Source organism: Lonchura striata, chromosome 12 (genome assembly GCF_050655825.1).
Source record: "Lonchura striata isolate lonStrDom1 chromosome 12, ASM5065582v1, whole genome shotgun sequence".
NCBI classification, from domain to species: domain Eukaryota; kingdom Metazoa; phylum Chordata; class Aves; order Passeriformes; family Estrildidae; genus Lonchura; species Lonchura striata.
Window position 1 is genome coordinate 11787816 of NC_140714.1, and position 27483 is coordinate 11815298.

General features: G+C 50.6%; 1 protein-coding gene and 1 pseudogene across 3 annotated transcripts; one reads left to right on the forward strand and one right to left on the reverse strand.

Annotated features, from left to right (window-relative positions):
* Positions 1-4358: 4358 nt before the first annotated feature.
* Positions 4359-22708, reverse strand: GATA2 (GATA binding protein 2). 2 transcript variants are annotated; one of them, XM_077786120.2, is made up of 6 exons: positions 22500-22708; positions 14983-15470; positions 13688-14287; positions 10932-11077; positions 7866-7991; positions 4359-7036 (listed from the first exon to the last, which is right to left on the reverse strand). In XM_077786120.2, the coding sequence occupies exons 2-6, from the start codon at positions 15209-15211 to the stop codon at positions 6737-6739; spliced, it is 1401 nt and encodes a 466-aa protein (XP_077642246.1). In that variant the 5' UTR covers positions 15212-15470; positions 22500-22708; the 3' UTR covers positions 4359-6736. The 2 variants fall into 2 exon arrangements, with proteins under 2 accessions (XP_077642246.1, XP_021389902.1); XM_021534227.4 differs by lacking the exon at positions 22500-22708 and adding an exon at positions 16025-16205.
* LOC146766250 (uncharacterized) lies at positions 14352-26995 on the forward strand (annotated as a pseudogene). Its single transcript, XR_014958150.1, has 6 exons — positions 14352-15090; positions 21707-21832; positions 23336-23440; positions 24130-24234; positions 24487-24554; positions 24959-26995. The product of XR_014958150.1 is annotated as an uncharacterized LOC146766250 (transcript).
* The last annotated feature ends 488 nt before the right edge of the window (positions 26996-27483 follow it).

Consider the following 27483-nt stretch of genomic DNA (forward strand, 5'->3'; position numbering starts at 1 on the left):
GGAATCAGCCAGGGAATGCCCTCCCGTGACTAATGTCTCCAGTGTGTCATCTGTGCCACAAACAGCTCTATGGAGGTGGTAAGAGCAGTGCAGCAGCTCCACAGCAAAGGCAGGGAGGAGTTTCTAACCTAGAGAGTGCTGTGCCCTTTCCCTGTGCCTATCAGTACACACCACATACTGACATTTGTTAGAACTTGCCCTGGAGTTTGCTAGGCTGGAGCAAGTTAACACTTGTGTCGAGCTGATAGGGCAGGTCATGTCTTCTTTATGCCTGCTTTGCAAGGGTAAACTGAGGCACAGAGTGCTGTAATTCTGCTAGTTACCAGAAAGTGAGTGTGTGAGTCCTGGCACCAGTCAGGCAGTGGTCTGCCTCCAGAGATCTACTTTTTCATCAAGAATATATTTCCTGTGCTGCTGGAAGTAATGCTTGGAAAGAAGAAAATAGTGTGCAGTCCAGAGTCTGTAGGCTCAAAGGTTATGCGAACAAATTTGTTCTGTTCTTTTTATGTTCATCTAGTTCTCTTCTATCTGTGATTAGCTCTCAACATGGGATGGCTTTACTTCCAAATTTTTCAAGGATCCACATAAAAGAAAATAAAAATAAAATAAAATATTGGATGGGCTGAATTAAAGCAAGAGATGTTAAAATAATCTAATTTCACAGCAAAATCCAGTAGTGATTGCCTTGAGATCACCCTAGCAGTATAACCAGCCACCAGAATGCCAATGTGGGCAAGTGGGAGTGAACTAAAGAACTAGAGACAACAAAATGTAAAGAAATCTGCTGTGCACTCTCTGCTTGACAGAGAGCAGGCAGGAGCTGAATCAAGAGCCAGAGGAGACCAAAAGCACTGGGGAAGACTTTGGTGAAGCAGGTCTTAGAAGAAACAAGGGTCCGTGTTCACACTCTGGCATTGATAAGCCCAACTCCAAATGATTTACACAGGCTCTTGACCCTCCTGAGCCAGAGTCAACTTTCTCCCAAATAACTCCCTGCAGCCCAGAGTGCAGAACCACAGAGAGAGACATGTGCAGGATTCAGGCAAGTGGCTGTTTTCTGCCTGGTGCTGCTGTATAGGCTGGGTTAACATTATACTTCCCTGATTCAGGTTTTTATAGACCAAACAGTAGCAGTTCCCTCCCTCAGTGGTATGTCAAAGCCTTTCCCCACAGGAGGGGTTAGTTGTGTTTCTACCTGATGGAAGTTTTCTTTGCTGTATCTCTCACCCTGCAACCACATTTTGTTCAGATGCGTTTTCGGTGCTCAGAAATGCCACTTAGCTCTGACTGCAAAGCGTGTCCCATAAGTTTTCTCTGACGGGGTCCTGGACCTCCCAGCAGAACCTTGGTGCAATGTGAGCCCTGGACTGAGGACAAGCTCTGGATCTGGCAGAGATACATCAGAATGAACCACCAGGGCTGACTGCAAAGCTGGCACCACAGAGAATTGCACCCAAAGCTGTTCAAGCAAATGGTGTCTCTGAATTGGCAGCAGCTGGCTGCCCTGGTGCTGAGGTTTCATTTCTTAGACCCAGAGCAGCCTGGTTTGCACTCATATAACCATGCGTAAAGGACAGTCACTTATTCTCACTTAGAAATGTTTACTTGCAAGGACCAGATGGCCCAGGGAATTGGGCTAAACAAAGCATTTTACTTCTAGGTCATGCATTCTGATCCAGTCCAGATTGGTGATAAATGAACTTACTCACCTGACAGCCACTTTTGGCTTCATTTTTGGTTGTTTTTCAGGCTGATTTCCAAGGGGAGATGCCTCACCACAAAATCTTCCTCTCTGCCCTGCCACAGTTGGTCCTGATTTGACTGTCTCTGTGGAGAAGCCAAGGATCAAATGCTCCATGGCGCCAGACTGTTTTCTTTTGCAGCCTGCAGGTAAGGGGAAGTTGTCCTATTTCTGGCTGTGTCACGCCTGCTCTGTGGATGGGCAGGAGTTCAGTTTGTAAATCTGCTGCCCCAACCCCCTCCACCAATGTGAAATTAATTTTTTAAAAAATGGGAAAATGCTTAATTGCAGTTGACATATAGGCACTCTCTGCTATGAACTTTACGTGCAATCACAGATAACAGCATCAAAATTAATGCCTGCTTCCCACTTGTTCTTCTATAAGCAATAAACGTTTGGCAAGTCAGTAAATAACAAAATTCTCATGTGGCCATCTACAGGTCACCAGGATACTTAAGAAGTTTGCGTTAATTATGCCATGTTTGCCATCAAAGAGGGGATATTAACCCTTTCGAGCTGTCTCAGGAAAGCAGTGGAGCCATTTGAAAGTAAGTAAAGAAAATCTTGTCACTAAAAGTGCAACCTTTGCAAAATAATAATAAAAAAAGGGATGTTTGAAGCAAAAACCTCAGTAGACATCATGGAAAATACAGTACCTTTTCAGCTTCCCTTTTATTTATTTTGTATTTTGACATCAAACACTCCCTGTAACCTAATCTTCTTGGCTTTTGATGTGGCCGTGGAGACATGACAATTAAGCACCGCTTAAAACAATAATTCCAACAACAGGAACGAAAGGCAAGTAATGTCAGGGTTCCCCCTTCACAAAAATCCTGTCCCCCAGTGTTTGGTGGTAGTGAAAGGACTATAAATCCCAATTTGTTGCCTTGATATCTGCTCTGTGCTTACACTTTACGTTGAACTTAACACACTTGCTCCATTTCCATTCCCTGCTGTTTGTTTTTCTTCTGCTATGTGAAATGTCTGGAGACAAACACAATACACACATTGCAGAGAGATGGTTTGATCTTTCACAGATTAGTGCCACCTGACAAACACGGGATTATTTATTATCTGTGTTGCAGGAACTGCTGAAGCCCCCCACTCAGAGAAGCACGCTCCTCCGGGCACTGGGGGATGCACCACCCCTCCTGACAGCCTGATGGATTATGGCCCCAGTTCTGTCAGTGGATCCAACCAAACCAGCACAGAGGCAGCCCCCAGGTAAAAGCCACCATCACAACCTGAATGGGATGTGTACTGTGCAACCAAAGCAAAGAGCTTGATTATTCCAAATTTTAAAGAGATGTTGCTAGTTCTCATTTCTCAGCTATTCAAAGATGGCGGGAGATAGTCTGCATTTAGTTATAATCCCATTTTAAACCTGTCTGAAAAAGAACATGTTTCTTTTTAAATGAAGCTTGCACAGTATGCTATAAACTGACTTTTTTTTTTTAATGGATGTTTGCACTGAGCCTTGCTGAACAAGTTAGAGAGATGATTAACTCGTCTGAAATGATGCAGGAAGGCCTTGTCCCAGTTGTGTGTTCTTCCTTCAGCACACAGAGAGCTGCTGTGGCTCCCTGGTATTCACAAGCAGGGCTTGCAACCAGGGCTGGGCAGGAGGCTGCAGGGGGAAAGACAAGCACTGCTGGAAGGGGCTGGAATTCAAACACACACACACACACACACACACACACACACACACACACTGAAAAAGGAACTCGGGTTATTTTTTTCCATAATGGGTAAAGACGTATCCCGAAGCTGGTTTCCACAGGGGGTCAAAAGGAGGAAACCCAAAATTCACTAGCTGTTTTCTTGAAAATATTGTTGCAACAGCAGCAATGCCCACCCCTACACATGGCAGGGTGACCTTGCAAGACTTTGCTTCACTTTGTAAGGCCTCCAGGGGTTCCCTGTGCGGGTCAACCTTGACTGTGTGATGAAAGCAGCTGCAAAGTTTTGGCCATGGAAGATCTATTTGGTAAGCACTTTACTCCATCCTCACATGCCAGTCCATGTGCACACCTCCCTGCAGCCAGGGCTGCAGCCCTGTTCCCAGGGCAGCACTGAGCAGCTCCAGGCTGCTCCCTTCACTCCACTGATAATGACAAATGGCAAGAAACAGGTTTCCAGGTGTAGAGTGTTCCTATGGAAAACTTTCCCTGGTCTAATACGGGTCCTGCCTTGAAATCCATTAAGCAGCTGGCCTCTTTTCTATGTTTACAGTGCTTTTAAAATGTGTTTTTAATGTAAAAGTATTTCTCCAAACACTTTAATAAAACACAAAAAAAAAAAAATTCAAGAGAAACCACAGTTAATCACCTACAATGTGGCTGCTCCCTCAAAATTTAAACTAGCTTAAAAACTTAGGCACACTTAACTGCATGAACTCGTCATTCCAAAGCAACACTGGAGAATGAGCTTTTGTACCTGTGCTTCCAATACTAAATCATTCTTTAACTACCCTTTTTTTTGTCCTATCCTGTTTTCGAAATATCATAGCCTGCTCTGCATAAAGTATAAGCTCATAATTCTACTGGCAACAATGACGATAATTTTTCCTCTCTCCCTACTAAAAGCAGCTTTTGTGACATGAAGCAGGGCACAGGTAGTTTCACAAAAAAGGTATTTATTATTCTTAGCAATATTCACCTTGAAGGAATATGAGGAAAGCATACACTTTTTACAGACAATATATAAACATGTTGTACATAATTAACAATAATTTAGTTCACTAATCCAAAAATAAGCAAAATAAAAATTAAAAATAAAAACAGAAAATACTGAAGATTTTTTTTTTATGCTGATACAAGTACAAAATAATTTAAATCTCAACTGCTGTTGTTTATGCTGCAGTGACTGACAATATATTGCACTTTGTCAACTGTATCAGTAATCCCTGTCTTTCACCCACACCCCTTCCCCTCTGCCCAAATCCTACAGAAATTTTGAGTTGGGTACAAATAATATACAACTGTACCATTCTGAAAGGTAAAAAGTAAAAAGGACCTAATTTTTTACCTCAGTAGATTAAAAATTCTTATGATTTCTCCCAACCAATTTAGTTTCCCATTTATTTCCACTTCTTTACAAAGTGCACCTATATGCCTACGCAGACCAAAAAAAAAGAGGAAAGCAGGATTTTCATGGCTGCTTGGTTCTTAATTATAAAATACTACATTTTAGTAGGCTTAAAAATTACAGGCTTAAAAAAATTTACATACATCCTTTTTTTGTTTCATTCTGGTTTTTTCTTTAAAGCAGGACTTTTGCAGTAAAGATACAATTTGGCTTGATCAAAAAAAAAAAAAAAACTAAACAGGAAAACCCAACAACAAAATAGTTAAAATTTAAAAAAATAAAATAAAAAGCTTTTCACAGAGTTAAGCTTACGTGGTTTACATTATCAAACCCCTCTGTTCATTGGGGCATTTTTATCAGAAGTATACCTAAATATGTACACTGTATGTTATACTGGAGCTTGTGTTCACGAGAGGCATCAGATCATAACAATCAATAAAATACACTTCACATTGGCAATAGCTTTGTTTTCGGTCATTTACGTACAATATGGTTTCATAATGGGAGATTTAATTTTTTTTTTCTTTTCTTTTTTTCCATATAAAATCTGCTACGGAAAACAGATGTTCCCCTTAGAACGATGCTTTCCCCCAGCTGTATCTCTGTGTCTGGGACTTGATGGATGTGTGAAGCTCAAACTGATTGTCTCTCTTTTTCCCCTCTCCAGTGATCTCAGCCTCATTCCTGCCCTTCCTCCCGGTGGAGCCCACGGGGGTGAGTGCCACCCATGGGTGGGTGCCACGGGCTGGCTGCATGTGGATGTGGTGGCCACACTGCCCAAAGTTTACCCAAGCAGCTAATCTGCATTTTTAAGCGACAGCTGCCAACACAACAGAACAAAATGCTTCAACCTCCAAAGCCTGTGAGCAGGATGTTTTTTGTGCCCCATTATAGTTTTGGCTGTGCTAGAACTTATACAGGCATTTACCAAAATTGTGTTGCAGCTATCACCCCTTGCTAGTGCAGGATTGCTTTCCCCAGAGTTTTTTCCCAACAGTTTGTCTGACCTAGGTTGTCTGGTTTGAGAAACAATAGGGTAGTTGGGAGAGGGGCTCTTTTTTAAAATAAATCTTTCATGTTAGGGAGAAGAATGAAGGAATTGTGTCAAAATAATCACCATCGTGGGTATATTAAAATCCCATATTACGGCTACATTTTTGCTTTGTTCCTCGCCCTCGTAATCTTTTCCCCCTTCCTAGTAACTTTGGTATGGAAGATAGATGGAGCTAATCCAAGAGGGCTGATGAGTACATTTCTCCTCTCCTTGTTTTGAAGGCAGCTTTTCTTACAGGGTAGCCAATGCAAATGACAGCACAAAAACATGCAATCAGAGGGTTTGAGGCTTTTTGTGGAAAACAAAATAAATATGACTTTGTGTCTGATTTTAAAACTTATGGTTTAATAAAGATGCCCTTTTCTTTCTTTCTTTTTTTTTTTTTCTTTTCTTTTTTGGCTTTTTTTCTTCTTTTTTCCCCTATCCCAAATAAAGTCCGCAATAGAAATCCAGCATGTCTGGCTTCCAGTGAGCCAATTCCGTCCTGGGAGGCTGCTTATATCTCTTTACAATATTCACAGTAATAACAAAGAGAGAAAGGAAAACCAGTTCCAAGCCTTCTCTTTCAGCTTCTGCCATCTTTTGCTTCCTGCTGGACCATTAAGTATCGAACAGGTGAGTTCTTTTTTCTTATACCTGAGGGGGCAAAGTGCATTACAGGCACCACTACACATTTCTGCAGAAGACCCATCATTTTCGTTTTAGTCCAGCATTAAAAGTTAACCACATGGGAGCTAAGGTCTCCTTTTGCCATCCCTACATTCTCCTCTTGGCAGAACATTGTCTCACTGGGTGTCATCTTAGGCAAAGTCCCATGTTCTTAATATCTGGATGGGTCTCTTGGTCATCAGGTTTTATCCCATGGCTGTAACCATGCTGGATGGGTGTGGGTGTCCAAATGAGATGCTGGAAGATGGGTGGATGGGGGTAGGTGTTGGTAGGATGTGTCCAGAGTGGCTGAAAGGGGGCAAATGCCCCATGGGTGCCATGTGACTGGCAAGGGCAGCAGCGCTGAAGGGAGAAGACTTCTCCTGCATGCACTTGGACAGTTCCTCAAAACACTCAGAGCCTTTCTTGCTTTTCTTTGATTTGTTGGACATTTTCCTATTCCTGGTCTGAATTCCTTCCTTTTTCATGGTCAGAGGCCTGTTCACCTGCAAGAAATGAGAAAATCAGGCTCATGCAGACAAAATGACCTTATTGTGCAAAAATGAAAATATTTGGACAGCCCCCATGTGTTTTTCCTGGATGGAGACCTTTTTCTGGCCAACAAAAATGGTGTTTCTCTCTGCAGAACTTGTTTATATTGATTTGTTTAATAAAACCACACACACAAAAAACCCCCAGACATGAAAAACAAATTGAACTGAATTTGGCAGCTGATGACTCTCTTTCCCGTAGGCTTACCCTCAGTCCTCATTAATTTCCTAATAGAAGATCAAACTAGGAGGCACACGCTGACCCAAATTCAGTCCTGAGACATGAGCAATCCTGTACCAGTAACCTCCGTTACCTACAGTGTAAATAACGTTCCGGCGTATCAAGCGTTCCTGCTTAGAATTAATTTATTTTTTAAAACATTAAATAATACACCAAAGCCTTAGATACAATCTATTTTTTACAAGTCAAAATGAAGATGGCCCATCAGGATTAATTTTTGCACAGAGCCCATTCCAAACGGCCTCTGTTTCTGGAGGGAAAGGGCACACAAAACCCGCTCAGTTCAAACCGAGTGTGGCAGCTCTGTTTTGCCTGGTTTGCCCAAGCGTTAGAAGCCAAGCTAATACATTGTAATGTCACTGAACTTAGCATCACTATGCTGACAAAGAACGGCTGTCACTTCCCAGGGGAACCTTAGAGACGGGGCAGGAATAAAACAACAACCAAACCCCTGAAACCAATAAAAGCCTAGTGTACACCATGCAGTTAAGACATCAATCCACACTAGGCAAGCAGCGACACATGAGATGAGTAAATACTCACATTGTGCAATTTATAGTAGAGTCCACAGGCATTACAAACTGGGTCCCCGTTTGCATTACGTCGCCATAAGGTCGTGGTGGTTGTCTGACAGTTGGCACAACAAGTCCCTGCTCTCCTGGCCGCTGACTAACCAAAAGAAAAAGAAAATTAAAATGTATCACCAGGTGGAGGGAGATCATGAGAAAGGTCAAATTGGATTCTATTTATTTTGGGGAGAATTTGTTACCAAGATTTTACAGAGCATCAGGGCTGGAGGAAAGCTGCTGTCAATTTTAGGTTTTATTAACATTATGTTTTTGTTTAAATGCAAATATTCTCCTATGAAAACTTTCAAGCCCCATGTCACATTGTGTGCAACGGAAGTAAGGAAACAATCTCTGATTCCACAAACAAAAATTTTATAGAAAGGGGAAAAATTATCTTGGCTTTTTCACGTTTTCCCTTTTCAGAATTCTAGACTGCGTAATGAAAATGCATTTGCCTTTTTATTTTTCTTTAATGACGAATTTAGTCCTTGCCAATGTTGGGACTGGGTTTGAGAACAGGGAATCTTCAAGAATGCGATTTTTACCCCTACTCTGGCCCTTCAAAGGTGGACACAAAAGAAAATGAACCACATTACTTAGCTGGGTGCAGTATTTATCAGAGCCATCACTGACAATTCAGTTTGCATTTACAAGTGAAAGGGAGAAAACAAAACCGGCTCCAACTTTCTTTAAATATTTAGCAAACCAAATTTCATGCCTTGCAGCAATGATTCCGCTGACCCCAGTCTGCCGCCTCTGTCCCTACTTAGTTCCCTGGCTGACAAGCGCGCTCAAACAACAGTCTTAAAATTAAACAAAACCACCAAAAAATCCACCACCCTTTCATACAACTATTGTTCTGCTAAAATCAAGGTGAGGGGAAAGAAAAAAGCCCAAACATTCACCCACCTCCCAAAACAAGAACAGGAAAAGTAGAACTGCAGGCGCCCATGATTCCTGGACGGGCCCTTGTCTAGCAGACCCCGAGATAAAGCGTCCTTTGTGCATGGACAGTGACGTATAAAGTGTTATGGACAGACTAACTTCACCCCATATCTTGGGAAATTATTTTGTATAAGAAACCTTCAGCCCTGCCTCTAGAAGTGGTCCAAACACCAAGTCCATTTCGTGCTACTGAATTAGTGCTGAGGACTCAGTATTTTTTAAACTGGAGTTTACTTCCGAAAGCGTATCAATTGCGGTCGTTCCCCGGGGGCCTTGCTCCCTGGATATTTCTGCAATTAGCCATGGAGAGCCATGGGGTGAAGCCCAGCAAAGCTCACAGTAATGCACAGGACATGCCCACGAGCAGAGCCAGTGGCATTCCCAGAGAACTCGCTGTGCTTCCCTGCCCACCAGCCCCAGTGGGGAGCGGGTACAGCTCGGCCGCTCACCGAAGAGGAGCACAGGGCTCTGTTCTCACTTGCTTCTGATTTATGCCATGGGCCCCTGTAACTTTCCCAAAGCTGATGGACGGTTCAGCAGCTTTCGGCAAGAATCAGGCCCTCGGAGACTCATTTATTTCGGTGCCTTACTCGCCTGTGAGAACAGGCCAAAGGCAGAAAGAGGGGGTACCCCCTACTGCAAATGCACTCATGCAACCCAAACACAATTAATGCCAGACATCCAAATGCTGACATTATTAATACGATCACTTTGTTATTGCATGGCAGATGAACAAATTCCCAAAGATGGCCACCTCCTCTCCCCCACAAACAAGCAAACTACAGTGGAAAAAGGGGCAATAAACAAAGCTGTAAATCAATTAAAACTAAACATTTAAACAGCTAAACATTAAAACAAAACCTCTCTAGTGCTGCCCAGACCCTGCACAGTGAGCTAAGTATAACAGTCTCCTAACACACACTGGAAGGTGGAGACCTATGTTTGCATATTTGAGATGGCTTACTGATACTCAACTATGCTGCTTAACTCTATGGCCTGTCCCATTCAGTCTGGAAAGCACTTGAGCTTGAGAGACGATAATGTTACACTGTTGTCTTAACATTTTTCTATATGTCAGTCACTTTAGAAGGCAAGTCATTAAGAAGCTTACATAGCTGAAATTCTGACTCAGGACAGAAATCTTCTATATCCCATCCCAGTGTTAGAACAGTAATGCCAATTTTCTGCTCTCTAAACCTCATTGATATTTGCCCATGAATAGCTAGGAGACTTAGGCACCATAAATCACAAAGCTCCAAAAAATATATTTATTATTCTTAGCATTTTACGCATTATTTGCAGAGTAGAGTGTATTAGAAATTTCAAAACAGCAAGCATGACTGGCAAGGCTCGCCTATAGAAACTCTCTAAAGCTTTTAGAGTCAGGAAACAGATACACAAAGTTTCATTATCTTTAACGTACAGATATCCGGATAGGAAACTACTACCAGGAGCTTAGAAAGGACTTTTTTTTTTTTAATCAGTCAAATGAAAATACAAAGTATAGGTGACTCCATGGAAAAATAATGGGATTTTTTTTAACAGTAGGGGATTGTCTGGGGAGGGAACCAATATTAATATTGCCAGAGAATATAAGAGTGAAAATTACTTCATGGCTTTTATACAAATAATTTTTTTAGTAGGGAGCAGTAGCTTTGACTCATCTGATTTGTTTTGCTTTTCTGGAGCTGGAACTTTTTTTTAGTACACGGTGGAGGACATTCATGCTCATAAACCCTTTCGCTCCCAGTGCGTGCCCAAACCGTCCCGAGAGGCCAAGTAAATGAGGAATTAAATTAAAAGCTGTCATCTGAGGACAAACGGGGAGTGTCGGGGAGAAGGACACTCGATATCCCGCATGCATTGTGAGCGGCAGGGAGGCTGGGGCCGAGCGGGCTCGGTGGTCCTGCCGGGATGGGGGCGGAGGGAGATGTGCCCCGAGGCTCGGCAGTGACCTCGCCGTGACTGACCCCGGTACAGTACAGCTCGGCTCCACGCAGGGGCTGAGCAGGGATGAGGCATGACCAGCTCGTGCCTGTGTGTGGTCCCGTTGCCTTATTTATCCCCCAAACCCAGGAGAAATTAAGACACCTACCAGCCTTCGCTTGGGTTTAATGAGAGGTCGGTTTTGACCGTTCATTTTGTGGTAGAGCCCGCAGGCGTTGCACAGGTAATGCCCGGTGCCATCTCTTCTCCAGAGAGGGGTAGCAGTGGCTCCACAGTTCACGCACTCTCTGCCTTCTAAATGGAAACACGAAGAAAATAGATTCCTTTCTTTAAAAACAAATTCACAAAATCTTCTTGCATTACCTTTTAGGCATTTTTCAGAAGTCAAAACAGTGTGTTAATTCTGTTAATTAAGCACAACCAGACAGCAGTGACATCTACAGTACAGGCAGCGAGGAGCTCAGTGTTTCAAGAACTCCCAGGCTCCAGTGAGTATTTTATGTCATGATCAGGAATAGGCAGCACTCTCTGCAAAGTGAGAAAGAGTGACACTCTTATTGTGTCAGATGGAAGTTATCGTTTCAGCAAGAACTCCCTCAGTCTTCACCGGGCACCGCTCCCCTCCCAGATCTATTGCACTCCGGTGGTGAAATCCTGTGTTCCCCTGCCACAGAAACACCCGTGCACATGCACACAAACACACACACCTGCAAACACACAAGTTAAGGAGAGAGTCAGAGGAAGAGGTTTTCTAGAAATCAATCTAAGCAAAAAGACCTCAGGTTCTGCACTTTATTTTTTGTTGCAAATTCTAGAGGATGAGAAAGTAGAGCCAAGCAGACTGGGAATGGATACAAAATACCAGAGTCTCTGTTATGATTTTTGTCCTAAAGGCATAAAAACGCTGCTAATGCTGTTCTTTGAGAAAGTTCAGTTACACTGGACATTACTGTAAAAAACAGGCTTGAGTGCTTTCCTGTTTCTGTGATTTTTCAACAATCCAGTTTGGATTTGGTACGGAGCAGTTTACCTTCATTATTAGTTTTAGTACAATGTGGTAAACATGGCACTGTAGAATGGCTGCATTAAATAAAACACAACATGTAACTCCAATATATCTGTTTCTGCATCAGAAAGCTTCCTGCTAAAAGTTCATTTGACCTGGATGGTTTGAGGGCAGGTCTGCTTAATATAGAAATCTCTCTTAATACCGTTTATGCAAATCCTAGAGTATTTAACTGGAAAGGAAATTCTTTTTGCTAATAACTGAAGCAGGCCATGTTGAGTTCAGCGGGGCTCATGTCTGCTTTAATCTAGGGAGTGGGCAGCTTTCAAACAACACAGTCTAGAGTGAGAAATGAGGGGAGCTCTGCATTTGTAGCTCTTGTCCCTCCTAGGGCAGGAAGCTGCAGGAGTCGTCCTGTCGTGAGTCTTAGTTTTCCTACAAAAACACTGAGTGGTCACGAACTTTCCCCAGTTCCTTACACTGGGAGCTCCCTTACAGAGGGGAGGGGGGAAAAAAAAGCAACTGAAAAGCAAAAGAAAAAAGATTCTTGTTTTCCCCATCTAAAAATCAGCAGCAGCTATGGGACAAAAATTTTTCAAAAAGCTACTCAGGATCCCTCCTGTCTTTAGAGACCTGGATCTTGAACCAGTTTCCGAACTCAAGAGGTTTGTGCTGCTCATTGCCTCTAGCTTCTCTTCTAGACACTAAAAATGTATACACATAGTAACAACCGCCTGAAAATAACAGCAGAGAAAGAATGTATTTTTCCCTTCCGAAGAATCATTTGAAACAGTACTGATGAGCTTGTAAAATAGCTGGTATTTTTGTTGCAAAACTCATAAGAGATCACATTTCTAAATTATTGTCTACTTAAATAAAAACATGTAGTGTATTCATAAGTGAGTATGTTCAATGGAACACATATGCAAATGCCTATAGGGCCATTTATTTTTAAAGGACTAAATTCAGCCCCAGTATATTGGAGCTAATTTCCTTCCATCGGTGAGAATATTAAACCAAGAAGGTCAGTAGAATTACATAAATGGTCATAATTTGTGTCTAGATGTATAACTACTGCGATTTCAAAGTGGGGTCAAAACTTTGTTCATTGCCTGATTTACAGATTTAGGACTGCAGTTTTAGAAGAAATGCAAGGAAGAGTAGTGAACATGGGAAAGGTCTGCAAGCAGTCGTTTGGAAGCAGAGATATATCTGATTCAGGGTTTTAAAAAAAGGGTGGGGGGAGTATTTTCTAGCTAAAGTTAGGCTGGAGTAAGTTAGTAGTGACTGGATACCTTAGTCTTTTGCACTGTTATGTAAACTATATTTGAATTTTTGCTCTTGTAAAATGCGAAGGGAAAAAGGCCCTTCGCGATCCGAAGGGGACAGGCCAGGGAAGTTTCGCTTTCATCTTGCGCTGGGGCTTTGGGTGGTGTTAATGGAGAGACGTGGAAATTACGGAGGGAGAAATACCTATCCCTGGAAAGTCCCCATGTGTCATCCATTGGGGTTTGCCTGACTTGAGGGAACAGGGTCGAGCCTGAGCCCCTCGGGAGCCTGAGGCCTGCTTTTCTCCGGTGAAAAGGGTTCGGGTTTCTTTCTCCGCTTATATAAATCCCTCTTTGTACAACGCGGGCTGCCGGCTCATACTGCCCCGGTGCCGTGCCCCGCGGCCCGTTCGAGCCTGTGGCCAGTGCCTGGGTGCATTGGCACCCCCAGGAGCCCAGTCCAAGCTCCGTCTCCTACTCTTAAAAACCCAGCAAAGCAGAACCAAGCAGTCACCTGTCCCCCTGTCCCCAGGAGGGCCAACACCAGCGCCCAGCCCTGCAGCAGCCCGCACGCTCACCCCAGCAGCCGGCGCAGCCGCCCGCACGAAGCGCCGGGAGCGCGGCACTTACCCGAGCAGGACCTGGCCTTGCTCCGCGGCTTGGGGGTGAAGCTGGACGCGGGACCCCCCAGGAAGCTGCCCGGGTGGAAGAGGCTGCTGCTGTAGTCGTGGGCTGCCGGCACGTAGGAGGGGTAGGTGGGGATGGGATGGTGGGTAGAGGGCTGGGCCCCCATGCTGGTGAGGCTGCTTCTGAGCGGGCTGGCGCTCTCCATCTTCATCCCCTCCGACAGCGACACTTGGTACTTGATGCTGTCTTTGTCCTCCTGCCGAGCCCCGGCGGAGGAAGAAGGGGAGGCGGCGCTGGTGGAGTTGGGGTCGGGGGACACTTCCTTGGGAGGGGTCGGGGGGAAGCCGAAGAGGTGGGAGCCGGAGTGCGAGGCCGGGGTGAGCGAAGACACGGAGGCGGTGCTGGAGGTGCTGCTGCCCGGGTACACCGAGATGGCCCCAGGCGCTCCGGCCGCCGAGGGGTGAAGGGGTGTCTTAGTGAATGGGCTGACGGTCCAGGGGTTGTGGTGATGGGCAGACAGTGCCGCCTTGCTGCTGTCCAGCCAAGGGATCCCGGGGCTGTGGATAAGATGAGGCCGGCACATTTGACTCCCGGTCAGGCGGGCTGTAGAAACACAAGAGCGTTTGGGGTCAGCGTGGGGCGGCTCAGCCCGGAGTGGCTGGGGAAGACCCCAGCTCCCCGTGGCTGGGCAGCTCCTCGGTCTGCGGGCAGCCGGAGGACAGGCGTCCACGGGAGAGACTTCACAACCCGGGGAAGAGCAGCGGGTTGGTGCAGCAGCCCCTTCTCCCTGTCCCATGTAAGGGAGATACCAGCCAGCCCGGCCAGAAGGAGCAAGGGGAGCAGGGGACTCAGGCAACCCCTTTCCTCCCACCCCATTCCTGGGAAAATGCAGTAAGCCCCATTCTGCTCTATCTTTCTGAACCGCCGTAATGCTCTCTCTTCAGCTCCTAAAAACACCCCCAAATAAAATCCTTCGCCGGTTTGAATCGGTTTGGATTTTGCATCCGGGAAGTAGCCGTGTCTGAGAAGTTTTAGCCCGTGCGCACACTGTTTCCCCTTCCTCTCTCACCTCCCCCCGTTTCTTTCCCTCCCCTCCGCTAGCCCTTGGTTATCCCTTGGGTTAAAATCCACCCGTGCCTGCCTGTCTATCCTGTTTTCGATCTCCTTTTCCCCGGCTCCGACACACCGAAGCGGCCGCGAGTGAAACTTCTCAGCCCCGCGCAGGACACCCGCGGCTCGCACGGAGGGGCCCGGAGCGCTGCCGAGACGGCGGGGAAGGGGCCGGGGTGCTGATTTACCGTGTGCCTGGCTGTAGGAGACCCTGGCCCGGGCATGGGCGGAATTGGCGTAGTAAGGGTTGCCCTGGGAGTCCAGGTGGTTGAAGAAGACGTCGACTTCATCCGGAGGTAGGAGCTGCGCTGGTTCCATGTAGTTGTGAGCCAGCCCGGGGTGGTGGCTGTCGGGGTGCTGCCCATTGAGCACGGCGTGGTGGGCCATCCAGCGAGGCTGATCCGTGGCCACCTCCATGGCCTTGGGCCTCCCCTTTCACCCACCCCCAGGCCAGGAGCGAGCGGCGCTCGGTGGGGGCGGGGAGTGCTGCTCGGGAGGTCTCTTTTGACGCTGCCTGGTGGGCTTTAAGAGATTGGGGTGGCTTCTCTTAGAAAGAAAAACGCCGGGTGACTGGAGCGCACCCTCTGAGGAGTAGGAGAGGACCCCTGAAGTCAGCGTGTCCCTCCGTCAACAGGCGGGGAGCGGAGGCAGGTCCGGGGGAGCGCCAGGGCAGCACCTGTAGGGAGAGACAGGAGGGTTTAGCAGCTCGGCAGCCGTGGGTGCGCTGCTCGCCGGGCCGGCTCCCGGCCGGCTTCTTTTCCCAGAGGTACATGGAAGGGGAGGGGGAAGCAGAGCCCCTCCTCCCTTCCAAAAATATCCTGTCCCCAAAACTCCTTGTCTTGCTCTCTCCCTGCTCATTGCCCCACAAAATAAACAAGAGATCAATTTCAAACTATTAACTTAAAAAAAGGAAAAAAAAAATAAAAAAGGAAAAAAGAGGAAAAAAAAAAAAGGAAAAATCGGGGGAAAAGGAAATAGTTTCGTTCTCCCCCCCCTTGCTAGAAACGTCAATAGGAGTTTTTCCAGCTGGCTTCAAAAGCGGGGTAAAAAAGGAAGAACGGCAGAACTAATATAGCGTAGTTCTAGCAAGAACTCCAACTGACACAAAAGGAAAAGGAGGGGGAGAAATAGGGAGGGGGTAGAGAAGAAGAGTGGAGAGAAGGGTGTTTAGAGAAAGCAGCGAGTGCGCCCTGGCAGAGGCGCGGCGACCCCCCCGCGCCCCACACTTACCCGGCGCGGGTGGCGATGAATGCCGGCGTGCAGGATGCGACTGCAGCGAAGTGGGGGAGAACGGAGGGGGAATAAAAAAAGCGAAGAGGGAGAGGAGGGGGGAAAGGCAGAGCGAGCGCGGGAAGAGCAGAGGAGGTTGGATGGAGAGTGTTACTCAGATGGCAAAGCCGCTGCTCTGGCCGACTCGGTCCCATCCCCGCGCATCCTATATGAGCGCTGGCGCCAGCTGGCCGCGGCGCCGCAGACGGGCCGGGGTGCGCAGGGCCGGCGGCCGGGCCAGCCAATCCCGCCGCCCCACACCGCCCCCAGCCGCACCCCCGGCCCCAAACGGAGCCGGCCGGGGGGGGGGGGGAGCGCGGCAGACCCCCTCCTCCGCCCCTCTGCCCCTGCTCGCAGCATCTCGCCCGGCAGCGCCGTGGGGGCTTTCCCCGCCCGGGCGCTGCACGCCCCTGCGGGGCGGGGACGGCCAAGCAGAGGGGGTCCCGCCGGGGACTGCGGGGATGCGGAGTGGGAGAGGGGGGTGCCGGGCGAAGATGGAGTGCGGGAAGGGCTCGGCGATGGGGCCGACTCGGCCGGGTGCTGCCCCGCCGCTGAGCCGTGACTTTCAGCGCCGCCGCCGGGATGCCCGGGGCTGGAAATCGGCACCGGGGAGATAAATATGCTAAAATCCCTTAAATCAGGCACAGCAGCGCGCAGCCGGGAGCGGGACAAACCTCAGCCCAGTCACATTAGTTAGAAATAACTGACTGGATCGGGAAAAAATAATTAAAAACAAATAATTGCGAGGCTCCGCGCCCACCACAGAGACCGACGGGACGAGCAGGGCCCGGGCAGCGGGGCCGCGCCGAGCCGGCTGCAGGGCAGGGACGGACCCTGCCCCCTCCCCGGCCCGTAGTGCTCGGCCGGACCCGGGCACGGGGTTGGCTGGCAGCCCTGGGCCCGGGCAGCCGAGCCGAGCCGAGCCGGGCCGGGACACAAGGACCCTGGGACAGAGTATAGCCTCCCCGGTGGGGCTGCGACATTGTCAATACTTTTTTTTATTTTTTCCCAATCTCACACTTTTTTCTTACAATAATTAATTACAAAAACTTAACATCACAGTTCAATATTTGCAATTACTCCTGTGCTTTGGGGCGGGGAGCGGAGGTGCATTCCGAATCAACAGGCGTTTTCTGCGGAGTTTGTGGTGCAGCTCAGCGGCAGCAGCCGGGGCGCCGGTCCGGCTTCGCCACCCGCGAAGGTGCGGATAAACCGGTCCGCCTTTGGGGCAGAAAATAATAATAATGGGAAAGGCACAAACAACTGCCCGGAGCGCGGCCGGGCGCAGCTGCGTGTCCCGTTTCCCAGGCGCTCCTGCCCCGTTCCTCACCCGCTGCTTTCGGGGAAAAAGGGAAACGCCGATCGCAATCCTTCAGCCCTCCTAGCCGGGCGCGGAGAGGACACGGTCCCTGCCCGGGGACCGGGGCGGGGGCGGCGGGGAGCAGCCCCTCCGCTCGCCGGGCAGCGGCCGCGGCTCCAGCCCGACGGCGCGGCCGGGGCAGGGGCGCGGGAGCGGTCGGGGCCGTGCGGGCTTGAGCCGAGCTCCACCGGGGGCTGCGGGCGGGGGCAGCGGGGCGGCCCCGAGGATGCCGCTGCTGCTGCTGCCCCCGGAGCCGCCCCCGCGGCGGGCAGCGCTGGGGGTTGGGAGCTGGAGCCGGCCTCCCCCGGCCCGACCGCCCCAGTCACTACGACGCCGGGGCTCTGACGTCACCCGTCACTGCCAAATTCGCCAGGAAATGAACTTTTAAAAAATAATAACAATAATAATAATAGTGACAATAATAATAATAATAAAACTCCTTTTCCTCGCTGCGGAGCGCGTCTGGTCGGAGCGACGTGGGGCTCCCTCTCTTACTATTCTCCCCCCCACCACTCGTTGTCCCCCTGTAACCTTCCCCCGGGGGACCCTCAATGCAGCCCCCCGGGGGAACCCCACAGCGCAGCCCGGGGGAACGGGGGCCATACTGAGGGACCTAAAGGTTGGTACAGGGAGAGGAGATTATGCTTCCCCCCCCTCCCCCTCCGCAGGCTCTCCTCTGACGCCTCCTCCACCCAAAGCCCGGGTGTCCCGCTCCTCCCGGCCCCCTGACCTCGGGGCTGCGCGGTGGCGCCGGGACCGCGGCGCCCCTCGCCCCCTCCTGCCGCTGCGGGGGGGTCGCAAGCGGTGGGGCCGGGCAGCAGCTCCTCCGGCGGCTGCCGGGCGCGGAAGGGGCGGTGGAGCCGGGCCGGGCTTCTCCCGGGACGGGCTGGTTGGCCCGGGCAGGCCGGGGACGGGCGCTGGGCCGGGCTTGGTGGGAGAGGGGCCGGGGTTCGGGAGGGCAAATGAGCCCCGCGTTGCGGAGCGTGCCCGGGAGCCTCAGTCCTGTGGTGACCGGGAGGAAAGGGAAACAAAGCAAAAATATTTCAAAAAATAAAAAAGGGAAAGTTAAAAGTCAGAGAGAAAACCAAGCGGGATTTCCAGGAATCCGCCTTCTCCCTTCGAAGCGATTTTCTTTCTACATGCACCAAAATCACCCAAGTATCACCCGAAAATGGATTTTTTTAATGTTTTGAAAGAATGGTGACTGTAAAATAAACACGGGCCTTTGCAAGTAGATCCCCTCGGCGCCTCGTTCTACCCAGCGCCGGGGCCGGGGTGCGCCGTGCCCGTGGAGTCCCGGCCGGTGGAGCAGGGCGGCGGTCAGCCGGGATCACCCGGGCCTCGCTGCCTCCCGTTCCCGACCGCCAGCGAAATCCAGCTCCTCGCTACATACTTATTAATTAATTTGGATGTTTTAATTACTGCCCTCCTGCCATCAGCACGGGGACGCGATTTTGGGGGTTTTTGGTGGGGGGGGGGGAATGGGGTGGGCTGTTTGTTTTAGGCAGGTGATAAAATCGCAGTTAACGAGCTGATAATTCGTTCGTGTTTGTTTTAAAAGACAAATTGTAAAGATTAATCAGGCGGCTTGATTTATGGCGAGGCAGACCCCGGCGCTGCCCGGCCAGGGCTCCCTGAAGCCCCCGTCTCGGGTTACCCGAGGCCCGGCAGGCGAAGGAAAACAAAAGGGGCGAGCGGGTGGCGGCGGCGGCTCCGGCCGCGCCGCCTCGGGACCGGCTTCCCCGGCGCCCGCCCCACCTCCGGCCCGGGGGTCCGGCTACCAACTCCCCGCCGCCGGGTGCTCTCCTCCGGCGGCCGGCGCCTCTCCTCGCACCCACCTCCCGCCTTCTGCAACCCCTCCCATTAAATCCCTTTGTAAAATAAATGACCCCTCCAGCAGGGATGAAAGATTTCTGCCGAGAGACCGGCTAAGCTGGAGACTTCCTAACCGGCCGGCTCGCAGTATGTTGGTTTATTTTCTTCTATTTTATTCAATTTGATTTTTTTTTTTTTTTGATTCCCGACATGTCCCGTCCCCGCTGCCTGGTTCTGGCGAACCTGGTGCTGGTTCTGGTCTCGGCCGCTCAACGCCCCGGCGGCACGGCTGAGGTTTTTAATTGAATTAATGCACCCACCGGGAGCAGCAGCGAACTGCGCTGGCTGCTGGAGGCGAGCGGCTTAGCTCCGCTCCGCAGCCCGCCGCTCACACGGCTGGTTAAGCAGCTCTTCCCTCAATTTTCTGCCAAAGCTTCCCCGGAGAGGGTCCGGCCGGGCCCCACTCACCCCGCGCCTGCCAACCCCCTTTTACCTTCTTTCTCCGGGCACTACGGGCTTCGTTTTATTACCTTTATTTTTATTATTATTATTGCTGTTGCAATTTATTTTTCTCTTTTAATAAGGGACCTTTCCCAGATCTGGAAGCACAACTGGTTATTTTGATTTGATTGACAAGTGATGTCATATCATTAAGGGAGGGGGGGAGACGACAACATGTTTTAGCAACAGTTAGTAGTGCCATGTGATAGAGTTGACACCTATTCTTGGGCAGAGGAGAAAGCAGAAAACAAATAAGCCGGCGCCGCACACGGACCATTTATTTACATGTCCTCAGAGGGGATTCTTCCTCTTTTTATCCAGCCCTTCATTGTGGGTATTTGGATCTGGGGAAAACTGTACCTGAGGAGAACCCGCAGACCCAGGGCACGTTCTTGCAGACACCCCTTTCCTGGGGAGCCCCCGGCTGCCCCCAGGGCCACACTGTCCGGTGAACGGAGACCGGGGGCCGAGACCTCCCGTACAGCGCTGCCCGCTGCCTCCCCGAGGTGCAACCCACAGACGCAAGCAGGGAGGGCAGGAAAACTCCGTGAAAAGAAAGAAGAAGAGGGAGAGAAGTGCTCGGTGCTTAGCACCGCACGGGGCAGCGGCGCTCCCGGTGCCGGTGGGCGATGCGAGAACCCCGGGCGAGCAGGGGAAGGCGGCTGCTCGCCCGCGGGGAGGGGGCTGGGAGGGCCAGCGGTGGGCGTCCCGCCCCTGCTGCCCCCCGGGCTGGGGAGCGGCCGGCCCTGCCAGCGGCTCCCGCCCGCCCGCAGGCAGGAGCCCCGGGCAGCCGGTCCCTGCCAGCAGCCCCCCCACCTGGATCGGGTATATTTCCTTGGATTTGTTTGGAGGCGAGAAAGTTCTTGCTTTCTGCCTTTGAAAAAAAAACAAAAACAAAACAAAACAAAAAACCAAACAAAACCAAAAAAAACAAAAAAACCAATCAAGTCGGTGTTTTGGTCTTGTCTCTGCTTTGCTTTTCTTCTCCCCCGTCCTGCATTAGCAGCTCGTATTAATGGCTCCTGATAGGGTTATAAAGTGACACAGTTACCTCGTAACCACAAGACCCTTACTTAAACTGCATTAAGGAAAAACAAAACCAAAACCAAACAAACAAAAACAAAAAAGCGCTAGAGATACGACTAGGGGAATCAATCACGGAATTTTTTTTTTTTTTTGCCTGTTTTTGTAAATACGCTCTCCCCCATCCCGCAGAGGATTTCTACGGGGTTGTACCCCACCGTGGGAACCCTCGGTCCCAGTCTCGCTCCCGCACACGCCTTCACCTGCGCTTTGTCCGCAATTTGCCTGGTGCCCGCAGCCCCCCGGCTCTCTAGGCTGCAAAATAAAAGGGGAGGAAAAGCCTCAAGCAGACCCCAACCTGCCCACAAAACCGCCTTTTGTGTGAGTTCGCGAAGAGAAATACATGCGTGGGGAAGGGGGAGGTTACACACGCGCAGCTTTGTCCAGAAAAAGGTATAATTTTCTTTTTCAGGCGCTGCCAGGAAAGATTTCGTTTGCAGGATCTCTCTTTAATTTTATATTTTTGGGTATTTTTGGTTGGGTTTTTTTTTTTTCCTTTCAAGGTTATTTCAGAAGGAGCCGTTGTAGGAGAGAGGAACGAGGCCGACCCCGCAGGTTTGATTTGTTTCTCCACAGGCAAAACTTTGGTGAGGAGAGACCGACCCGGCACGGTGAACGGGACTCGACTCATGCCGGGCACCGGCGGTGCCCCGCGGCCGCCTGCCCCGAGCCGTGGGGCTGAGCCGGGCCGGAGCTTAGACTTCCGAGGAAAAAATAATTGCGTTTAATAAAGATGCTCCGTGCGCCGGGGAAGAACAATCCCCGCGACCGAAATTCGCACTCCCTTAGTGAAATCGCTTTTCTTATTGAAATCGCATCAAAACCAGGCAGGCTTCGCTCCTGGACGCTTCTCTTTTTTTATATTTTTTTTTCTTGCCTTCCAGCCTGAGCACCCCAAAGCAAAAGGAGGATAAAGAGGGGAACTCTGTACATACAAAAACAGGAAAAAAAAAAAGGCGAAGGGGTGAAAGAGTCGGCGGAGAGGAGCGGCCGTGCCCCGATGTGCCTGGGTAATTTTAAATCATGCAAAGCCCCGTAAAGCTGCCGCACGGGACTGGGACGGGAGGACTCCCCGGCAGGCAGGTGCAGAGAGAGCGGGGCCGGGCCCTGCCGGCTCTCGGGGCAGAACAAACCCTCGCATCTTTTTTTTTTTTTTCTTTTTTTTTTCCTAATGCCCAAATCTGCCAACAAAGGGAGAGAGAAGATAGGATGTAGCTGCGGGGAGGGGACGCAGGGCTCTCTGCACACCCTGTCTCCGGGAAATCTCTGCCTGGCCGCCCTGGGTGAAATGCAACTTTCCAAGATGGAGATTTAAATAATCACCCCAGTGACAATGGGAAAGAAAAAAAAAAAATCAAAACAACCAACCACGGCCCGGAGGCTCCGCTCCCCGCGGGGTGCGATGCGGGGAGAGCCCCGCCGCCGGGCAGAGCCGGGGGAGCCCCGCGGTGCCCCCGGGCAGACGGGCGCTGCACCGGGCTCCGCCCGGCCGGCTGGGAGGCGGCAGCCCGGGAGGTCCGGCCGTACTGGGGACATTTTTTCGTTCTTTACAAACCCTGCCAGATTTGTCCCTGGGGAAAACTGCCCCAAGACAAGCGCTCCCGCAACGGGACCCGCACCTCGGCACTGGCAGGGCCGCCCCCGGGCCGCGCAAACCGCGCTGCCGCGGCCCCTTACCTTGCCTCTCGCCTATCCTCGTTTTTCTTTCAGTTCTCGGCACGGTGCATGGGAAGCGTCAGCTCTGCTCCTCGCGGGGCCGCTCCGCGGGCTGGGGAGGGGTTCGGCCCCGGAGCCTCCCCGCCTGCCCGCGACGGGAGCGGCGGCTCTGCCGCGGGCGGAGGGTGCGCGCAGCCCGGCGGAGGGGCTGCCGCCGCGCACGCTGCTGAAAACTGGCAGCAGTTCCGAGCTGAGCCCTTTTTTTTCCCTCCGTTCCCTCCTTCCCCCCTTCCCTTCCTCCCTCCTCCCTCCCTCTCCTTTCCTCTCTCCCTTCTTTCCCTCCCCTTCTCTCTCTCACTCTCCTGCATTCACGGATGGCACAGCGAGCCACTGTGTATTTATGTACATAATACGGCAGCTCGTCCCCTCCACTTCATTTGCATCATTACAATATCTGTACAAGCACATCACATTGTCTGTTGCTTGCACCTTTTGTTACGGTTGCTGTCACAGTCTACGCGACTTGACTTTCATATTTTAAATGAATTGATATTATACCAACAACACGCACTCACATCCCAGGCGCAGGGAAACCGGGCTCCGGCGCGGCGGGCGCCGCAGCCCCAGCCTCTCCCGAGCCTCTCGCTTCTTCCTCTGATCCCAGGGAAGGTGGGCTGGGGGGAGACGCTTCATAGGATCAATTATTCCTATAAATTATTCCTAGTTGTATTAATTTTCTTTCCCCTTCTAGTGAAGGAAAAGCTTTGGGAGTCCTGGATTTTTTTTTTTAATTCCATTGACCAGCCAGGTTTGTATAACCTCATGTTTCTTCTCACACCTTTCCCTTCCAAATCCAGCCTTTCGGGCTATGCACCTGCACGTAAGTGAGGCAGAAGAGAAGCTGGAAGAGGCACAAGCAGATTATTACGCGACGAGTCGTTGTTATAGCTAGGAAAAAGACGGTAAAATACGTATTTCGCAGAACACTAAGAAATCCAGGCAGAACGAATGTTTTCGGAAATGTTCGCGAGCCCCAGCCCTGCCTTGGCAGCCCTCACCTGCCGGGTTTTCCCCGCGGGTCCGTGTGTGTGTGCGGGGCTGGGGGCTCCCCGCTGCCTGCCGGGGCTGACGGGCGCCGGGGCCGCGGGGGCCGCGCCGAGGCGGCTCGGGGGGCGCGGCGCGATTCTCCAGAGGGGGGGACAGGCGGGACCCCCGCCCGAGGCTGCAGGAAAATCATATTAATACAGAAACAAAGGCCGGACCGTCCGGTGGGGGCCCTGCGGGTGGTGGGGTAACGAAATATGGTTCGGGAAGGGAAGGAGAAAAGTTTCGCGGGAGAGGAATTATCATCATAATGGAGGTAAAAATGTGAGCAGGGAAAAGAGGGGGGGGGGATCCTATTCTGCTGGCATTTTCTGTCTGTCTTTGTGATATGGTTCGGGGGAAAAAGGGTCCTTGATATGCGGCAGATAATTCTTATCAGCCTCACGCAGCCCATTTCCAAAGTAAGTGTTTTAATTACTCCTCCTGCATTACCCTTCATCCTCTGAGAGAAGATACATCACCAGATTTATGCAGGGGAAAAATACAAAAGAATGTGGTATTAAAATACATACATACATATATCCCCTCTTTTTTCCCTTGTGCCCAGGCAGAGGGAGACGCTGTCGGCAGCCGCGTCCTGGGATCGCCCGGCACGGAACGACTCCAAAACGAGGAACTGTCGCTCGGGAGGAAAAACTACGGGAAAAGTGGGGTTTGAAGGCTGCAGATTTTTCCCCAAGCGGGGTCACACGGGGATGTGCGAGCCGGGGCTCAGGGGGCTGAGACAGAGCAGTGCCCACCGGAGCCTCAGCGCGCTGTGCCTGCTCTCCAGCCGCGGTGTCCCGGGACAGCCGGGGCCACCCCTCCACGTGTCACCAGAGACATTGGGGGCCGGAGGAGCAGGGAGTCAGGATTTTCCCCTCATGCCCGCTGGAAGAGAAGGATGTTTTTCTTTCCTGTTAAGCTTTCGTACTAAAGATGTCATCTGAAAGTCTGGGAGGAAGGGGAGACCGTGCTCTCCTCTCTTTCACGGTAACAACCATATCATATTGAAAAATATGATAGACAGTAGGGGAAGACTTCCTCCCTTATTAAAAAAAAAAAAAAAAAAAAGGAAAAAAAGGAAAAAAACCCAACCTTTTCAATATTGATTAAAAAAAAAAAAAAAGAGGGAGAGAAATTTAAAAGAGAAGAAGCAGCACCAGCAGCAGGAGAATATAGGCTCAGCAGCTCTCCAGGTTAGCTTCCTTATTATTACTATCCAGGGGTAATTTTTCATCTCTGCTAGCTAATCTTTGTTCCTTGTGAAGATAATGAATAGCCCAATCCTTATCTCCTGGGCTCCTGGAGGCTGCTGGAGAATGGGGTTGAACAGGGTTGAAAATTGGTTCCAAAGTGCTGCTGAATAAATGGTGTTCCTTATCTCTCGCTTCCAGATTATCGGAACCCTTTCAAAACTCACACAACAAATACAGCCACCGCATCTAATGCATCATTTACCAGAGCAGATCTCCGCGTTTGATCGGCAGATAGGCAAAATCTATGTATTCCTTGCTTTACTTAGTATGCATGGATGCGGGGCTGATGTGCACGAGGGTTGCCCCCAGCCGGGCCTGGGACACCCCCGAGGCTCTTGGCACACGCGGGTCTGTGCTGTGGATTCCGTGGAGTGACAAGAGTGTCCCCTGCCCATCCCCGATCCAGGGGAGCAGGGTGGGACAGCAGCTCACCATGCAGGATGCTGCCACACAGCCGGCTTGGAAATTTGGGGTTGCTCTGCTGAGGTACTGGTGGATTTGCAGGGAAGGGAGAAGAGTTGTGAACATCATCCTGGGCACCTCAGGCACCTGCTCACACTCACACTCACACTCACACTCACACTCACGCTCACACTCACTCCTGCACCCACAGCCCCCTTCAGCTGCCTCCCTGGGCAGTCAGTGCTTCAGCAGTGATGAAGTGGGTGGCAGCACCTCTGTCCCCATGCAGAAAGCCACATCCAGGCTCAGCTGTGTCCCAGTCCTGTCCCAGCCCTCAGCAGTCTCAGGGTCCAGCTGGGTCAATTTAGTGAAAACTCCCAGTGCTCCCCCCAGCAGGGTCCCCCCAAACCCTGGCCATGGAGCCCTGCCAGTCCCTTGGGTCCTCCACAGGCTGGGCTGGGTGATCCCTCCACCTCCTAGCCACAGGCAGAGCAGAGCACCTGAGACAGCCCAAATTTGGGAAGCAATTAGTGATTCTGAGGGACAAAAATAAAAGAAAGGGAGTTATTTTCTCCTAGAGTTAGTGTGAAGTCTGTCCCTTCCAGCTCAGGACAGTATCAGATTTTTCTTCTTTTCTTTCTCTCTTCCTCTCTTTCTGTAATTCTCTCTTTATTTCTTGTTTCTTATTATTTTTTTTTTTTTCCTTTCTCTCCCAAAACCTATCTATATAACAGTAAATGCCTCCCAGTCTGGGTTTGCAGCCCCCAGCTCCAGAACAGGAGATCCCCCAACCCAGAACCAGGGACAAATGTTCCTTTGACTCACCCAACCCTTCTTTCCTCTGGCAGTACCTGAGCTTGTGCCCAAGAACCTGACAAGGAAACATTTTATTCTGCACCACTGCAGCACATGACATGTTGCTAGCACTGCCCTGGACCCCCAGGCAAGCGGGACAGCAAGATTCTGGCTTGGGGACAGGACACCCACAATCTCCTTCCAGCAAAGCTCATCTCGTCCCTGTCTACAAAGAGAGAGAAACTTTCATGGGATGTTGCAGGCAAGCAGCAGCCCCTGCCCGCGCTTGAAAGTTTTGCAAATGTTCAACTTGTACTAATTTTGTATGGCTGTATTCACAGTTGTTCTCTGTAAAAAATGGACCTGTGTTAGTTTATTAATAACCTAAACATTACGCATTAAAGACCTATGAGTGACACAAGATGACAAAAAGCTGTATTTTTCCAATATACACAAGCACACATTTAATAACCTTCTATTGCATCTCAGCTAGGCCTTCTCTCTGATGGTTCCCATGGCAACTGAGATAAAAAAGCAGCCATTTTCCATATCTCTATGAAAGTCTATTATATTGCAGGATTAGTTCATCTTCTGCTAAGGTCAAACACAAAGTCATACAACCTGAAATATTTAGAATCCATGTACATTCATTTTTTTATATGCCCTTTCATTTTCCACAAAAGACTGGGCTCCTCTGAGGTTTTATTCCCCAGAAAATGCTAAGCAAAGCAATAAAAAAATCATGATTAGCAGCTGATGAAAAGTTCAATTGTTTTTTTCTCTTTTTTTTTTCTCTCTCTCTCTCTTTTTTTTTTTCCCTTTAAAAAAAAAAAAAAATCCCACTATTGTTGAGCAGATAGTGCCTTCCCCATTTATCTCTATCAGCAGCCGTGATTGCAGCCGATACCTGCCGCCTAATTGGGCTGGGAGCGATTCGCAGGCGGACGGCGGCACCTTCTGGCAGCGGCGGGTGAGACGCGGCGGAGCCGGGGCACCGGGGCTCCGGGACCGGCACCGGGGCACCGGGACTGCCGGACCGGCACCGGGGCACCGGGGCTGCCGGACCGACACCGGGGCTGCGGGACCGGCACCGGGGCACCGGGACTGCCGGACCGGCACCGGGGCACCGGGGCTGCAGGACCGGCACCGGGGCACCGGGACTGCCGGACCGACACCGGGGCACCGGGACTGCCGGACCGACACCGGGGCTGCGGGACCGGCACCGGGGCACCGGGACTGCCGGACCGGCACCGGGGCACCGGGGCTGCCGGACCGACACCGGGGCACCGGGGCTGCCGGACCGGCACCGGGGCACCGGGGCTGCGGGACCGGCACCGGGGCACCAGGACTGCCGGACCGGCACCGGGACCCGCACCGGGGCTGCGGGACCGGCACCGGGGCTGCGGGGCACCGGGGCCGGCCCCGTTCAGTGCCCGCGGCCCGGCGGAGCCCGGCGGAGCCCGGCG

Excerpts from the sequence above, each read along its gene's own strand:
- GATA2 (XM_077786120.2), bottom strand. The coding sequence starts at position 15,211 with ATGGAGGTGGCCACGGATCAGCCTCGCTGGATGGCCCACCACGCCGTG. Across the intron at positions 14,288-14,982 it reads CTCCTACAGCCAGGCACACG|CCCGCCTGACCGGGAGTCAA; the intron begins GTAAATCAGCAC and ends GTGTTTCTACAG. Across the intron at positions 7,037-7,865 it reads TCTACTATAAATTGCACAAT|GTGAACAGGCCTCTGACCAT; the intron begins GTGAGTATTTAC and ends CATTTCTTGCAG.